Source organism: Alosa alosa, chromosome 23 (genome assembly GCF_017589495.1).
Source record: "Alosa alosa isolate M-15738 ecotype Scorff River chromosome 23, AALO_Geno_1.1, whole genome shotgun sequence".
NCBI lineage: Eukaryota > Metazoa > Chordata > Actinopteri > Clupeiformes > Clupeidae > Alosa > Alosa alosa.
Window position 1 is genome coordinate 19168818 of NC_063211.1, and position 17799 is coordinate 19186616.

Genomic DNA, 17799 nt, shown 5'->3' on the forward strand with positions numbered 1-17799 from the left:
GAACCAATCTACCCTTGCTAGACTTCAATTAGTCCAAAATGCAGCAGCTAGGCTTCTTACTGGAACAAAGAAACATATGCACTTAAGTCCTGTGTGGCCCAACTCCACTGGTTACCTGTCAAATACAGAATTCATTTTAAAGTTTTACTTTTTGTTTTCAAAGCCCCAAATGGAATGGCACCACAGTATATCTGTGACCTTTTAAGTCCCTACTGTCCTTCTAGGCCACTGAGGTCTTCCTCACAACATCTTCTCTCAGTCCCAAATGCAACCCTAAAAACTAAAGGTGATAGGGTTTTTTTTCTGTTACTGCCCCTAGACTCTCTGGAAAAATCTCCCTATAGAAATTAAGTCCTGTCCCACCATCAGTTTTAAATCGAATTTAAAGACCCATCTATTTTCTTTGGCCTGTAATGTCCATTAATGTCTCCCCTTGTTTGTTTATTTATCTTATTTCTATTTCGTTTCAGCATTATATTAACTGGCATCTTTAATACTAGCTTTACTGTATCTTTCACTAGGCCTATAGTAGTAGTTTCAGTAACCATATGTTCTTTTATCTACAGTCATAATCTGTTATTATTATTATTATTATTATTATTATTTTGTATTTTCATTTACTTGTTTTTGTCATTTATATTTTTGTTTTTATTACTGTATTTATTTTATTTCTGTGAGCACCTTGGGTCAATTACAGTACATTGCGTTTAAGTGTGCTCTAAAAATACATGTGACTTGACTTGACATTATAAACACTTTTGTCATAATATGACATTTTGGATACATCATGTACACACTGTTGCTCAAAACCTAAAGCTCTTCTGTCTTGCATGGGCGTCTATGCATTTCAGTACAAAAGTGAACGTCATATACAATGACAAGTTGAAATACTCAGTAAACTTGTAAGCAATATTAAAATGTGTTTCCCCCCCCCAAATGATTTGCTGTTGTGAATACAGTATTTTACAGCCAACAAGAAAAAAGGAAGCAAAATACAATACAATGACCACCAGATGTACATGCAGTTTTGAAAAAGCTGATTTTGCCAAAGACAGAAATTACTGTATTTCCAAAGAAAGAAATGACTGACTACTATCAAATTACTTTTTTTCCCAAAGAAACTGCATAAACAAACATGTGCGTTCCTGGGGCATTTCCGGAGGCAAAGAAAAAAAAACAAGGTAACTTGAGGACAAAAGTTAAGTTTTCCTTAAAGTTGACTCTTTGTAGAAGATTACTCTAAAGTCCAATTAATTTCTGTGTCTGTATTGGTTTTGAACATTTCAACCGTAAATTCTCTAGGAACAGATTGAAAGGTTCTGTGTACCTATATGTAGAATATGTCTATGCATCAACATGCTTAAGGCAATGATTGGATGGTGTTCAGTAAAGTAATGAGTATTTGTACATTGAAGACTGAGTGTGAAGTGTGGCATTTTGATAGGTTGTTTGAAAAACGAAAATCAAGTTACTTCCTGTTAGATTTGTGTGTAGAAAATTGTGTGTGGTGTTTTGCAAAATGTGTTTTAGGAAATTGAAAACAGAGTCAAACATTGAGAATTAGTGTATGGTTTTGCAGATTTGCTGTGGGGTATGGTGTTTGAAAGACATTTTTAGAAAATTGTGTGAAAAGCTTTAGTGTGTAAGCAGTTGGGGAAAAAAACTGTACGTCTTGTATGTGAGGCTCTGTACACACTGACAAAGAATGTCCTGCTTAAGGACAAGAAAAGAATGTATCTCAGTGAATAACACTGAACAGAAGATGCCATGTGGAATTCAGTTAAGATAAGATTCAAATCAGTTGCACCGAAGCACACATGCTTCTATTTCTGCTAGATATGCAGTATATTTACATTACTATAACCAAAATATTTACAAAGTATTGTGGTACTGTTTTCTAAATGAGTATAAGGTTTGATGTGACAGCGTATGATGTCTTACCTGACAACAGCACGGGTATGAAGGGGAAACTCTGCATTTTCACAGGTGCCTTCACAGCTAGACCATCACTATCTTTTTCATACAAGAATGTCCTGCTATACTCATAACAACACTGACCTCCAGTTAATGATTAATGAAAACAGTATAAGGAAATTCTGCTCTACCTATCACTCACTTCAGCTTGGTCAGAGGCTGAGAGGCAAAAACACTCAACTCTACCCTTGTGACTTCTTGAAAGGAAAGTTCCTTTTTTTTAGTATAAGCCAAAAGGATGGCATTAAATGATATTTCTGACTTATGGATGTCAATGACACAGTAGTTCAGGTTCTCTCTGCCATACCCGAAACAGAAGACTTCAGATAAGAGCTGCAATAAACGAATGCAAACCTCTCAACAAACAAAGTTAATATTTAACAGCTAACACATTTCACATGAAGTTTCATACCAGGGCAATTATATTTTATCTAGGCAAGGTTGATTTGTTTTCTTGAATGTCATAAAGATCTCAGCCAGAATCTCAGGCTCACTACCAGTGACTGTATATGCTGCAGTTGAGTTGATTCAGCTTTGCTCCCTGACTGCTTGGCAATTAGTCATCAGCCAATCGCGAAACGGAAGGGGGTGTTTTATGAAAGTCATAGTAAAATTTGCAATTGATGCCTGAGCGCCAGCCTTTCTACCTGGCTTACAGTGGGCCTGCTCCGTTTGCATGCCCACCATTCCCCACAATATAGTTATCATAGTTACAGTGGAGGAAATAGTTATTTGATCTCTCACTGATTTGTTAAGTTTGCCCACTGACAAAGAAATTAACGGTCTATCATTTTAATGGTAGGTTTATTTTAAGAGTGAGAGAGAATATCAAAAAGAAAATCCAGAAAATCACAATAAAAAAAAAAAATGTAAATCATTTTGCATTTCATTGAGTGAAATAAGTATTTGAAACCCTTACTGGCAAGTACAGAGGTCAGACGTTTCTTCTAGTTGATTATCAGGATTGCGCACATCTCAGGACCAATTTTGGACCACTCCTCTTTGCAGATCCTCTCCAAATCTTTAAGGTTTCAAGTCTGTCACTGGCAACTCGAAGCTTCAGCTCCCTCCACAGATTTTCTATAGGATTAAGGTCTGGAGGCCGGCTAGGCGACTCAATGACCTTAATGTGCTTCTTCTTGAGCCACTCCTTTGTTGCCTTGGCTGTATGCTTTGGGTCACTGTTGTACTGGATGACACATCCACAATCCATTTAGAGTCCTGGCTGAACAAAGGAGGTTGTCACCCAGGATTTCATAGGACATGGCCCCATACATCTTTCCCTCGATGTGGTGAAGTCGACCTGTCCCCTTAGCATAATGCTTCCACCTCCATGCTTTACGGTGGGGATGGTGTTCTTGGGGTAATAGTCAGAGTTCCTCTTCCTCCAGATGGGCCTGTACATGTGCCTTCTTGAGCAGGGGGACCTTACGGGCGCCGCATGATTTTGATACTTTCCGGCGTAGTTTGTTACCAATGATTTTCTTGGTGACTGTGGTCCCAGCTGCCTTGAGATCATTAACAAGCTCCTCCCGTTGTAGTTCTGGGCTGATCCCTCACCTTTCTCATGATCATTGCTACCCCACGAGGTGAGATCTTGCCGGGAGCCCCAGATAAAGGGAGATTGACGGTAATTTTGTGTTTCCATTTTTGAATAATCACACCAACAGAGGTCTCCTCACCCAGCTTCTTGCCAATGGTCTTGTAGCCCATTCTGGCCTTGTGCAGGTCTACAATCTTGTCCCTGATGTCCTTAGACAGCTCTTTGGTCTTGCCCATGATGGAAAGGTTGGAGTGATTGATTTATTCTGTGAACAGATGTCTTTTATACAGGTAACAAGTTGAGATTAGGAGTAAAACGTTCTTAAAGCGTGAGCACTATGGGGGCCAGAACTCTTTATGGTTGCTACAGTAGAGGATGAAATACTTATTTCACTTAATAAAATGCAAAACAATTTATATATATTTTTAATGTGATTTTCTGGATTTTATTTTTGATAATCTGTCTCTCACTGTTAAAATAAACCTACCATTAAAATTATATATCATCAGTGGGCAAACTTACAAAATCAGTGAGGGATCAAATAATTATTTCCTCCACTATATGCAGTATATAATGTTTAACATTATTTAGCGAAGACCCCAGAATTTACTGTATGTGGACAGCTCTGTCTCTGTATTACCTTTCCTGAAGAAGATTTCTCTTCTGTATCCTTATATCCTACCCCAACCAAGTCATGATGATGTTTCTGTATCCTTATATCCTACCCCAACCAAGTCATGATGATGTTTCTGTATCCTTATATCCTACCCCAACCAAGTCATGATGATGTTTCTGTATCCTTATATCCTACCCCAACCAAGTCATGATGATGTTTCTGTATCCTTATATCCTACCCCAACCAAGTCATGATGATGTTTCTGTATCCTTATATCCTATGATGATGTTTCCCCCCAACCAAGTCATGATGATGTTTCTGTATCCTTATATCCTACCCCAACCAAGTCATGATGATGTTTCTGTATCCTTATATCCTACCCCAACCAAGTCATGATGATGTTTCTGTATCCTTATATCCTACCCCAACCAAGTCATGATGATGTTTCTGTATCCTTATATCCTACCCCAACCAAGTCATGATGATGTATTCTGTATCCTTATATCCTACCCCAACCAAGTCATGATGATGTATTCTGTATCCTTATATCCTACCCCAACCAAGTCATGATGATGTTTCTGTATCCTTATATCCTACCCCAACCAAGTCATGATGATGTATTCTGTATCCTTATATCCTACCCCAACCAAGTCATGATGATGTTTCTGTATCCTTATATCCTACCCCAACCAAGTCATGATGATGTTTCTGTATCCTTATATCCTACCCCAACCAAGTCATGATGATGTTTCTGTATCCTTATATCCTACCCCAACCAAGTCATGATGATGGCAATGGAAACAAACATAAAAACGTCAAGAGCATTTACCCATTAAAGGTGTAGGATGCAGTTTATTATTGTCTACCCCTCTACCCCTATAGTTGCAGAGTATTTTACACAACTATCGTAAATACCACTATCCTTCTCCCTGAACAATGTATGTAGATTTATTTGCAAACTAAACCAGCAAAGATAATCTCCGAAGTGCCGTGTCGACTGACAATGCTAATATTACAAGATTTCATACAAATAGTATTGCACAATTGCCCTAAAGCAAATCCCCCTGATCATTTAACATAACACTTTTTAAACTACATTACATAGACTTTACATTACATACTGCACTTACACACACTGGATCCCTTCTCTCTCAATCTATTTATTAAATTCTTCTTCTTTATCCTAATAAATAGACACCTATGCACATGAAAGTTGAGCCGCTAAATGCCATTTCACCACGTTTTACAGTATATCTATGTATGCGACATACATTGAATCTGTCATTAGATTGACTCGTATTTTCTTAAGGTCTTGTCCACATCTTTCACTCTCTTCATAGATGCACAAGGATTAGATTAGATTTGTATTGCTCTGTGAGAAAGTTCCTGCAGACTGGTTTGCATCTGCACTACTTGAGGACTCCTGTGAACTAGTCTTGGGTTTTCTGGATCTCCACAGAATGTATTTCCGTCTGTGGAGTGCAATCTCAGGAGGAGACGGAGTTTGCGGCAGAGAAGAATGTTTTCCTGAAGTAAGCCGTCCTCACCGTGAATAAAATGAAGATCTGTAATCCCTGCATAGGTACAGTGTATAAAACATCATATAAACATACTGTATATACAGTTAAGAACAAACTGATTCATACTTCTGGCAAATATTGATTTAATGTTGATTTCCTCTTGACCAGTGAAAATGGCACTGCCAAATGCCAAAAGGTTGTAAGACAATGTGGTAGAAACATGGAATCAAAAAAGAAGTGTTTTTATCTTTTTTAAACATTTTTATGAAAAATGGCATGTCCAAAATTATCCCTTTTTAAATAAGCAATGGAAACATCTTTATTTGCCATCACAGCTCTCAAAGTAGTTCTTATAATACCTACTAAGCCTCTCCATGTCTCCACAATGATTCTAGGCAACTTTTTAGCAGCAATCCGGGTTTTGAGGCAGGAACAATTATTAGCCATCACTCTGGCCTTGTGCTCACTTTTCTATGGATTGAGGTTTGAACTCTGGCTGGGCCACTCTAAAATCTTGATGCTGTTCTGTTAACCATTTCTTGCATTGTTTGAATAATTTTGGACACATAATTTTTCATAAAAATTAAAAAAACGATGAAAACGTACAGTGTAATTTTCAGTCAGAACAAACATTGATGAAGAGAAAATCAACATTGAATCAATATTTGCCAAGTATGCATATATATATATATATATATATATATATATAAGCATATACTATATACAACGTATAAACAGAACAAGAACAAAACAATAACAAATGTATAGAGATGGACATATACAAAGAGCAGAGAACCTATTTACAATTACTTCGATGTTACCTCTGTTCATTTGCGTAAACGTCTTGCTTTACTGACCTGGGTGGTATTGCACACACAGAATAAGATGCTGAAGATGCAGTTTGTGGTGCCCTCTGTAGAGAGAACCAGGTAGCCCAGAACCCAAGTAAGGCCCAGCAGAACCCCCAGAGAGAAGCTGCTCAGGAACCTCTTCCTCATTGAGGTGTTCTTAGTGCTGTAAGGAACACACAAAGGAGATAAAGGAGAACATAACTTAATCAACTGTCATAACTTAATCAAGTAAGTCTATAAACATCATCCAAAACTGAGAGAGAAAAATTGATAACTTGTAAATAGTTACTGTTCCATAATCACACCTTGCATTTTCATAACATACTGCATCATTGCACTACCTTCACCAGCACATAGTCCATCACACTGATAGCTCTATGTCTGTTCTCTGGTGGATCACTTAGTATTACACAAATAATTTAGTACACCAAGTATTCCATTGGTCTTTTTGGCGTCTTGTTGTCTTGTGTCTGTGGGTTAGACAATACTGGATACCTGCATTTCCCAGGAGATACATAAAGTGTCTATCTCAGTTTTGGGGGGAGAGGAGAAATGGAAACAAGTTACCTGTTTAACAGGGGATCCTTCTTGCACGTAGCAAATCCGAAGTATATCAGCACTGCAGTATTCAAAAGTAGCATTACAGCTACTGGAAGCAAAAAGCCCCAAAAGATTGGCTTTCCGAAGTCAAACTTCCCATCTTGGTTCAGAGCCTGAAGCCAACAGCTGAAACATTAATAGAAAATCTGTACATTACAGCTAATAAAGTCTGTTCACCAACACATTTGTTAGCGTCAATTACTGTATATTTAAACAGAGTGTCTATTTACACCCCTGGTACGAATAGCCTTGGCCACACAGCTGAGCTATTCACACTCTGTGACATAACAACAAAAAGACGTTCACGTGAACAAAAAACATGGCAGAGATTCGTTTTTTCGTCAGCAGAAAGTGAAGAATTCTGAAAGATTTAGGCACTAATATCTGTTCAGATTAAGTTTTAGAGAGAAAAGTTGTGTTTTGTTTTCATACTCTTGGTCCAGTGAACACATACAACCATCAGTTTGTTATTAACAAAAAATTTGTGAATATGACACTCAGGTCTATAAACACCCTCTATTGTGGAAGTAGATAGTACAGTGGTCACAGACATGGTTTAGCAAGTGGGAGACCGGGGTTCAATTCCTACATGATGCATTTTGGCATTTTGAGTGTGCATGTGTACCAACGTCTCTGAAGAGAAGGCGCGCAATTTGAACAACAAATCGGTTCTCAAACGGAAGTTTTGATTGCAACAATTAGCTAGTTCACGCACCAGGGTGTAAATAGTATATTACTACATACACCAGGGTACGAATAGCATCCACTTCTAACTATACATTGATGCAAACATCATACCCTATTCAGAGTGTCTATTACACAGCTGAGCTATTCACACCCTGTTACATAACAACAAAAACATGTTACTTGTTTTTTTTAATTATAACATTGTGTGATGAATATGCCAGAATAAATGCACAGGGCTGCAAATAGCATACACTGATATTTGTACCAGACGGGGTATTAATAGAACACATTGCTGTGTGCACTGGGGTACAAACAGCATACATTGATATTTGTACCAGACAGGGTACTAATAGAACACATTGCTGTGTGCACCGGGGTATGAAGTGTTAAGTCATTATCTGCATCTACTAAACCAACAGGTTTTCCGTTGTCTTTGGTTAAGAATGGTGTAACTATATCTGACAAAGTAGAAATGTTAAATTGTTTTAATTTTTTAAAAAGCATTTCACTTCATCTGGGTTTTTGTTTGATTCTGTTGCCCCTACAGTGTTGGAGCCTGTAAATAATACCTTTACTACTTCCGACAACACTTTCAGTCTTAGCTCCTTCTCTGTTGCTGATGTTCATAAAGCCCTAAAACAATTAAATCCTTGAAAACCTGCAGGCCCTGATCACTTAGAACCTTTCTTCTTGAAATTAGCTGCAGATATCCCAGCTGAACCTCTGACACATCTTTTTATTAATCTTTCACTGGTCACAAACAAAATCCCCAAGGTATGGAAGTCTACTTATGTTTTACTACTTTTAAAAGGAGGTGACACAACCTTGCCTAATAATTACAAACCCATTTCAAAACTTTCAGCATTGGCCAAAGTGTTGGAATCCTTGGTTAGTGAACAAGTGAAAGAGTACTTAAACGCTCAGTCAATTTGATCTAAGCATCAATCTGGTTTCAGGACTAAACACAGCACTATCACTGCTGCTACAAAAGTAATTAATGACACAGTCAAAGCGTTTGATAAGAAACACTGTGTGTCTCTATTCATTGATCTGTCCAAAGCGTTTGACACTGTTGACCATAACATACTAGTTAATAGACTGATCAGTATACAGTAGGTATGCCTCAGCGCTCTGTGGGCTGGTTTGTCGACTACCTCACTGATAGGACTCAAGCTACGCAAGTTGAAGGCCTGACGTCAAAACATGCATCAATCTGTAAAGGGGTCCCCCAGGGCTCCGTTCTGGGCCCACTTTTATTCACTATTTATATAAGCTGTCTGGGGGAGAATGTACAACATGCATTTTTCCATTTTTATGCAGACGACAATGTTATTTATCGTTGTGCTGCTACCATAAGGAAGGCATTTGAGTATTTGCAAACTGCTTTTCACAGAGTGCAAGCACAGCTTTATCAATTAAAGCTTGTGCTTAATGCTGAGAAGACCAAAGTAATGGTCTTTTCAAACTCAAGGAAGAATGAGTTAGACCTGAATATTGTTACCAATCAGGGTAAAATAATTGAGATAGTTTCATCTTACAAATAGGATTTTTAATTGATGACCACCTTTCTTTTAAGCTTCATATACAGAACTTAGTGAAAAAGTTGAAATTGAAGCTAGGTTTTTTCTTTAGGAACAAATCTTGTTTTACTTTTTCTGCCAGAAAAAGGCTAGTCGATGCCACATTTCTTCCTATTATTGATTATGGTGATCTGTTGTACATGAATGCCCCATCAAAGTGTCTTCAGATGTTGGATGCTGTGTATCATGGAGCTTTAAGGTTCATTTCAAATTACAGACCCCTCACTCATCACTGTACACTTTACTCCACTGTGAATTTGCCCTCTCTGTCAAATCGCCGACTTACTCACCTCTATATCTTCATAAGGGCATTATAGACAGGCTTCCATGTTACATATCTGAATTTCTTTCTTTTACACAGAGTACTTATAGCTTAAGGTCTCAGAACACTATTTTATTGAATTTACCTCAAGCCCGGACAGAGTTGTTCAAGAAGGCTTTTATGTTTGCTGCACCTTCTGCTTGGAATGAACTACAGAAAACTCTCAAACAGTGTCTAATTTCCTTAAAGGATTTTAAAGGTGTTGTTAAAGCCATAGAACATGAGTCCATCCAGTGCAAATGGTTTAATTAATGGCACTTTTATTTAATCTGGAATGCACTTGAGTTGTCTGTGCCTCTTTTGTGTTCGTTTTGTGATTGTGATGTGTAACTATTTGTTCTGCTATCTTGGCCAGGTCTCTCTTGAAAAAGAGATTTTATATCTCAATGAGACTAACCTGGTTAAATAAAGGTTAAAATAATAATAATGAATAGAATTCACTTCTAATTGCACCAGGGTCTGAATAGCATACACTGCTAATTGTACCAGGGGTGCAAATAGCCTTACCCATATTTAAATGATTGCCCTAAATGTAAAACAATTTGATGATTTCATTATGGTACTTTTGTTGTTGTTTTTTGTTTAATAACTGAGCGCACCGTATGCAGTAAGTACTCTTGCAGTATAGATGCTGTACTGTAGCACAGTAATACTGTACTTAATCTCTGGCAATGTAGCCCACTACCTAGAGCAGGGCAGGACATTTGTTCTCTGAACATTGAACACAAAGAACAATCATGACAGCTCTGGCTGTTACTCACAACTCTTCCCGTCTATAGCCCAAAGGATTATCCACCCTGTAGGCCACTCCCAATGAGATTGCAACCACAACAGCAGGAAGTCCTAGGAGAGAGGGAAGACTATGACACCTGTGGTATTTTATCTCATATTACATGAACACGATGACACGAGAATACTAGGAAACTCGTAGGACCAGCAAGTAAGGAGTTACTTAATGCATGTACACACACACACACACTCTCTCTGTCTCTGTCTCTGTCTTACTCACAAAACATAAATCTTGTGCTGTTACTTACCCCATCCCGTTACTAAGGATACCAGGAGGACTCCACTTGGTGGGCCTGAGAGGGTTTTTCTGATGAGAATGAATATGTGCACTGCATAGAGGGTGTTCCAGGTGAATGTGGCTAACAGGAAGTACTGCATCAGGGCCGTGAGTGCAGTGCAGGCCCCTTTGTCAGAATCCTGATGGCGGTCAGAGAGCAGCATGACGTTTTTCTCTGACACAGTGGAGTTCCCCTTGTTGGGCTTCTCAATTCCAAACAGGAAGAGGAAGTAGAACATGGTCATGCACACACAGATGTTAACCAGGAGGATTGTGGGAGCGCTCTTCCTGGACTTCCTGTGAAGAACCGACATCATACTTTTGTCTTAACTCTATTTAACTAATGAAACCGTAAGGAAGGGGCCCATCATCTTTTGTTTTCTTTAATCATCTTTTCTTTTGTCTATGACAAGCTGTGTAATAAGTAAGTAAGTAAGTAAGTAAGTCTGTGTATACAGAGATCAGCCTATTGAGATGTCTTACAGGAATCATTTCATATAACATAATATTATGTTCTAAACTGTTGTTATTGAGTTCTCAACACTAAATCAGTTTTTTTCACTACACTAAACTTCACTACACACAACACTAAATCAGGCACATTCTGTTTATTAATCTGATATAATTTTAAAAGGCTAACTGAGAAAACATTGGAGAACTCTTCTGCAATTATGTAAGCACATAATATAATCTGAAAACTGCTGCCCTGATTAAAAAAAACAATGCAACTGATCTCAGCTGGTATTCTGTCTTTAATGGATTGGAATGGAAATGTCTAAGTGACCCCGAACTGTTGAGCGGTACTCTATGTCTGCTGTTTTAAATTAATTTTGGATTTACAGCATATATCCGCTATCCTGATAGACAGGAGGTAATCACACAGAAACACAATGCAGCATTGTTGAAATACAATTCTTAGTATAGTAGCAGGCCTCTATAAGTACCTACCTGGTAATAATCTGGAATATCACAGTTAATATCAGCCCCAGTATTGACAAAGTACACCCCACAATACTGAACACAGTCAGTGACTCAGCATATTTATGGTCCTCCCTAAAAGACTGAAGAAATGCAGATACCTGTGAGCTCTTTTGCATATAATATATAATGTGTGTAATATATATATTGCATATATATATATATATATGTGTGTGTGTGTGTGTGTGTGTGTGTGTGTGTGTGTGTGTGTGTGTGTGTGTTTTATAATCTTTTAGTTAAAATATATATATCACATACATTTATAAATACATCACTGTTTTGTTTCGTCTCTTTGCCACAGGTTTTGAAAGTAGTAAATGAACGAAAAGAAAAGAATTGAGGAGAAAGACCAACCATCAGAACAGCAAAGTTAGTGGTGTGGTTACAGGTACACTGGAGAGAGCCCGTCAAGAGGTTGGCTTTGGAGCATCCTACAGTGCTCCAGTCATTTAGGCTGTAGTCCCAGAACACACAGGCAAAGTCATGCAGGGACTTATTGGACACATTCTGTGGTAAACAAAACTAGCTTAATCAACAAACACAAATGTAAACACTCATGTTTACAGACAAGCAATTTATTCATATAATATAACCATAACAATTTTGTTTATAAAAGACAGGTACTTCATTTATTTAACTAGTTTAAGTTTTGAAGGATGGTTGTATAGAATTTTGTAGGATTTAAGTTTGCTTTCTCTATGGCACTCCACTGATTTAGCGCCAGGAATTAAGTGGTATTACAAGAGAGACAGCCTTCTAGGTCATTGGTTCCCAAAGATTGGGTCGCAGGAGAAATCTAAAATTTTTCTTTTATTTCCATTATTAACTACCACAGTCACAGCCCTCTGTGCAATTGTGCATTTAGAATAGCTCTGAAACTGAGGGGGCGAACGCGTCGCAGAGGACCTCGCAGTTGCAAAATGCAAGGGACATGAATCAGCCTATTTGCACTAACATTAACAGACACCAGCTCTTCTAGATCTGAAGTGAAATGGGTCGCGAAGGTCTGTCATTTTTAAAAAGTGGGTCCCCAGAAAAAAAGTTTGGGAAACACCGTTCTAGGTAGTGTTCCAATGTTTGAAGCATTTACATTTATTACAGTGCATGAAAATGCACTCTACTGTTCTTCCTAGGCTTCTTCTACTTCTTATTATTATTCCACTTACCACTTTTTCCGCACGCAAATTCTCTTGAATTTACCTAGATTAACTTAGAAACATCATTCAAACTTTGTAACGTAGGTCTTCAAATGGACCAGGATGCTATGACTTTTCAACTAACTTTTATACTTTTTAAACTATGGGGATTGTTTGAGTAGTTTTTAATTAATAGACTTAACATTGGTGATTGTGGCATCACAATACAGCCATTAAGCAATTAGAATCATGTGCCAGGTGGCCAGGCCACCTGCAGCAACTGCCAGTCTCAGGCTTTAAGCATACAATCTGGCCAGAGACGGTTGATAAAGCGAGACGATTCATTAGAGGGTAAATTCTGGCACGCTGTGACGTGGGGTTCACAGCTGTTACGTCCATTTAGGAGTCTAGCGGGAGGTCCAGTGTCTATGTATTCCTATGGAGGAAATGAACATTTTCTCGGAATATTACCAATCCCATAGCTCTATATTCAGCGATGTAAAGTTATATGTAAACCCATTTTCTACAAGCCACATGTCTCCCTAACATACCGACATTGAAATTGTATTTTTCAAAGAAACAAATAAAGACAAAAATAGCTTTGTTTGTGATCTGTCACTGTCTCCTCAAAGCTCTGGTGCACAGCCACCTGTTCTCTGAGGCTCTAGACTCAGAGACAGTTGATAAACTAACCTAACATATTTTTTGCTAGAACTAGTAGACTACCACAAAGTTGCGTAGAGCACCACAAAGAACTTATGTTATTTCAGGTTAGTTTGCAACATATAAGTTTAACCAAAGTCCTTGCCTGCTAGCTAGCTAGCAAACATAATTAGCCGTCTCCATTCACTTTTCGTTTACTGTGCTAACGTTAGCTAGCTAGCTAGCTCGGTTAACGGGCAAAATTAAATTATTCATTCTGTGTCCGAAAGAGTGTTTAATTGGCATCACACACAAACAATGACTGTAAAATAGTATACAACATTATATTTGTATGTTCTTCTTGCTTATTCAGAGAAAAGTTTACGTTTTGACATGCCTATTTAGGAGTCCGGAACTAGTGCCATTCCGTTCCATTGGTGAATTCTCTTTATGATTCATCTTAGTTATAGTGGATGGAATCCACTATCTTGAAATCTCCTGGCTTCTTCTTCTTATACTAAGGGACCGTTCGGTATTTATGGAATGGACCACCAGAGGAAAATAGGGGAGGGTCATGTCTTTTTATTCTTTGTTGAGGGGAGGGTCACCCAACTTGTTTTAGTCTAGGAGGGGGGGTCACCCAACTTTTGTAAACAGCAACATTTCAAAGTGGCCTGTTTGGTGCATATTTTTCCATGTACAAGGATACAAGGAAGTTTATTGTCACATGTATATAGTTACTGGAAGTAAGAAATGCAGTGAAATTATGTCTGGTGTCAGCCTATTTGTGCATTTATGGGGGGGGGGGGGGTAAAAAGTGCAGTAGAAGAGGGGTTTAGTAGATTAAGTGGCAAGGGCTGCATAAGAAAGGTGGGGGAGGAATGGGATTGGGGGGGGGGGGCAACAACAAGGAGCACCCAAGAGCAACAATTAGTAGCTCTCAGTCTCAGTCTTCACACTTCGGGCACCCCTTTCTGCACACCACATTTACCCCTCATTTCCTTCTTTCTTGCAGAGTAGCAAGATAAGGCCTTTCGTAGAGACTCAATGGAGACTGAGGGACATCTAGGCACTAGCAAAGGTTCTAGAGGGAATGTGATTTCTGGCGCCATATTACATCCTCTTTCGTTCCATAGCTGTCAACATTGAAAATAAGGGAGATGCCCCGGGTTTCTCACCCAAAATACGGGAAAATGTCAACATTCGTCCCCATTAACGTCGGAAGGGTTGCAGTAACAAAGAAGCCTACTTTATTCACGCCTAACAGCCTATATTACAGTAATTTGGTCAACTTTACACAGCCCTAAAAAGGCTACATTTACCTTTGGCTTACTTTTAGTATACCGTGTAACGTTAAACAGTGTGCATGCTTAACATTAGTAAAGCATACTTGTGCTTCATTCATCCACATCCAGCTCATAACGTTTTGACAAGCATATCTACCAATTGACCTTGTTCCTGCCCAATCTCTAGCTTTGCTGTCTCCATCCTTTCTGTTTTGTTGTTTGCAAAAATATATAGTATTTATTGGTAAACAGCAACAAGTGCAATTTGTTAATCACGGTCATTCTCTCTCCTGCGCAAACAAAAATGTGTTAACGTTCCAAGTAGCCTGCGTAATTCTGCTTCATAAAGTTGAACAAATACATTTGGTTATTTCACAGAAAAATATAAATAGCCAGTTTATAGTCTACAGTGCAGAGTTGGTAAGTTATGGTAGGCCAACTTGGAGTGAACATACAAACAGAGGAAATTATTTCTCTAGTAGCTGATGGTAGGCAGGTGCACACATAGACATATACGGCCAAACACTATGCAAGCACTCAAAATCCCGGTGGCCCCTTCAATAAATAATGAACAGTCCCTAACCTTTTCTTTTTACCTTTCAAAAATGAATGCAGCTCTGACTGCTTAACATACCGACATGTTGAAATAACCGTTGTGTAGGTCTGGAGTTGGACAAGAGAGTTATCATTTTCATTTTTATTTCAGATTTTTTTAAAAGTTTATACTAAGTAAGTATATAACTCCATGTTAAATACCCTAGCAACAGCCTAGCAACCACTTCCACCATCATGTGTACCAAAGCAACACTTGTAACTATATCTGCATTATTTGTTTTTACATCATCATTTTTGCATTTTCATGCACTGGTAATTCCTTGGGAATTGCATTTCTAGTTAATTTAGCAGACGCTTTTTAACCAAAGCTACTTATATCAGTAATAAAAAATAATAAAAAATTGCAAAGGCCACTGTTCCCGGAGCAACTCCGGGTCAAGTGCCTTGCTAAGCTAGCCGATCTCTTTAACTACTACGTTATGGTATTGTTTTTGTATCAGAGACTGAAGTGATAGTCTGTACTGTACCAGGCCACAATTCAAATCATTACCATAGTGTACAAATTAAAAGTTTGGATTTGTAATACTTTAATTTCATAAGCTTACTCTTGGCTTCATCCTTTTTGGAGAAAACAAAAAGAAGTAGCATTTCCATACCATGGGTATAAATCTCAAGGTCACATGTTCAGCTTTGACATTTCCTAGAGTTCCAGAGATCACCATTCTCCTGGTGTTAAGTGAAGTCTTAAAGGCTTTTGACTCGAAGAGGAGGTCATTCTCATAGAGCACAAAACCAACGCTGATGTTGGAATTCTTATGTATCTGATCTGGCAAAGACAATACAGGGAGAAAGATTTGGCAACACACTGCAAAAAATAAAATCTAACCAAGTGTTATTAATCTTATATTAAGATCAAACATTCTATTTGGGATTGTTTTTAGTATAAAGAGACTTACTGTACCTAGCACACTCTCGAAAGATCCTTTTGACTTAATTTAGGAAGACTGACTTATTTTAAGGAGTCTTATCAAGACAAATTTACTTAACGCACTGGCAGACAAATTTGCTTGTTTTCAGGATGAGACGTCTTAAAAGGAGTAAAATTCTTCTTAAATTAAGGTAAATTATTTTACGTGAAAGACCTAGGTAAGTCTCTTTACACTGAAAACAATATTAACTAGATTTTGTGATCTTGATATATGATTAATAATACTTGGTTAGATTTTATTAGATAAGCAGCTTTTGCAGTGCACAAGAGTATGGAACCCTGGAGGGGTCATTGCAAGAATTGTTTTGGTGTACAGTGAAGAACAAAGTTATTCATACCCCTGACAAATATTGATTTAATGTTGATTTTCTCCTGACCAATGTTTGTTCTAACTGAAAGATGTTTATATTGATTATTAAAAAGGGTATGAATAATTTTGGACATTACACTTTTCATGAAAATGTTAAAAAGATAAAAATGCTTCTTTTTTGATTCCATGTTTCTGCCACATGGTCTTACAACCTTTTGGCATGTGGCAGTGTCATTTTCAGTTAGAACAAACATATTGGTCAAGAAAAAATTAACACTAAATCACAACATTAAATCAATATTTGCCAGGGGTATGAACAATGTTGTACTAAACTGTATATCCAGAACATTTTTGTTCATTTTACTAAACCTTCAATTTTTTTAAACATCAAGAGCCTTGATTTAGTGCGTACGCAGCATGGGGTCAGAAAACTGGCTCAGCTAATAGACCTGCTGTGTCATTGTCATCTCAATTGCAGCACCGCAAACCGTTCCTTAATAAATTAGTCTTATCTAATGGCGATGTTAGCAAGTGACCAGAGATTAATTGGCCTGCCATTTATAGCTGTCCGGTGACATGCCTAGTGTGTATACACATGAAAAAGTAGTAAATGTAGGCATTTTTCTTGAAGTTTCGGTGTATTCACACACACAATTCTGACCCCGATATGTGCTCGCTTTATACTGTGACCCCTGGAACCATTTCTTTCTACGAGTCAATTATGTGCTCATTTTACTGAACGTTGCGCTCATTTTACTAAATTGTACTCTCAATTTACTGAATTGTGCGCACGTTTTATTAAATAGTGCCCTTATTTTAGTAAATTGTGCTCATTTTAATTTTTGTAAAACGAGCGGACAAATTAAGTAAAACGTTGAGCGATTTTAGTAAATTGTGCACACAATAGTAAAATGTGCGTATGATTTACTAAAATGTGCGCACAATCTAATAAAAAGAGTGCACAATTCAGTCAAATGAGTGCACAATGTAATAAAATTAGTGCACTATTCAGTCAAATGAGCGCACTATATAGTAAAATAAGCACACAATATACTAACTTGTGCACACAGTCTAGTAAAATGAGACCACAATTTAGTAAAATGAGAGCATATTTTACTAAAATGAGCACACATTCTGTCGATATA

The 17799-nt window shown here is 37.8% G+C and overlaps 2 protein-coding genes across 2 annotated transcripts in view; both read right to left on the reverse strand.

Annotated features, from left to right (window-relative positions):
- Positions 1 to 2005, reverse strand: part of LOC125288783 (mucin-5AC-like) — a 32899-nt gene extending 30894 nt beyond the window's left edge. Inside the window, exon 1 of the mRNA XM_048235413.1 lies at positions 1942 to 2005. Within this exon, the coding sequence (XP_048091370.1) occupies positions 1942 to 1978 (37 nt within the window). The 5' untranslated portion in view covers positions 1979 to 2005. The remainder of the gene's footprint in view (positions 1 to 1941) is intronic.
- Positions 2006 to 4935: 2930 nt separating this feature from the next.
- Positions 4936 to 17799, reverse strand: part of LOC125288784 (adhesion G-protein coupled receptor G7-like) — a 28542-nt gene continuing 15678 nt past the window's right edge. The window contains exons 9-16 of the mRNA XM_048235414.1: positions 16013 to 16182; positions 12092 to 12244; positions 11708 to 11820; positions 10731 to 11056; positions 10455 to 10536; positions 7072 to 7230; positions 6511 to 6667; positions 4936 to 5707 (exon numbers count right to left, since the gene is read on the reverse strand). Of these exons, the coding sequence (XP_048091371.1) occupies positions 5621 to 5707; positions 6511 to 6667; positions 7072 to 7230; positions 10455 to 10536; positions 10731 to 11056; positions 11708 to 11820; positions 12092 to 12244; positions 16013 to 16182 (1247 nt within the window). The 3' untranslated portion in view covers positions 4936 to 5620. The remainder of the gene's footprint in view (positions 5708 to 6510; positions 6668 to 7071; positions 7231 to 10454; positions 10537 to 10730; positions 11057 to 11707; positions 11821 to 12091; positions 12245 to 16012; positions 16183 to 17799) is intronic.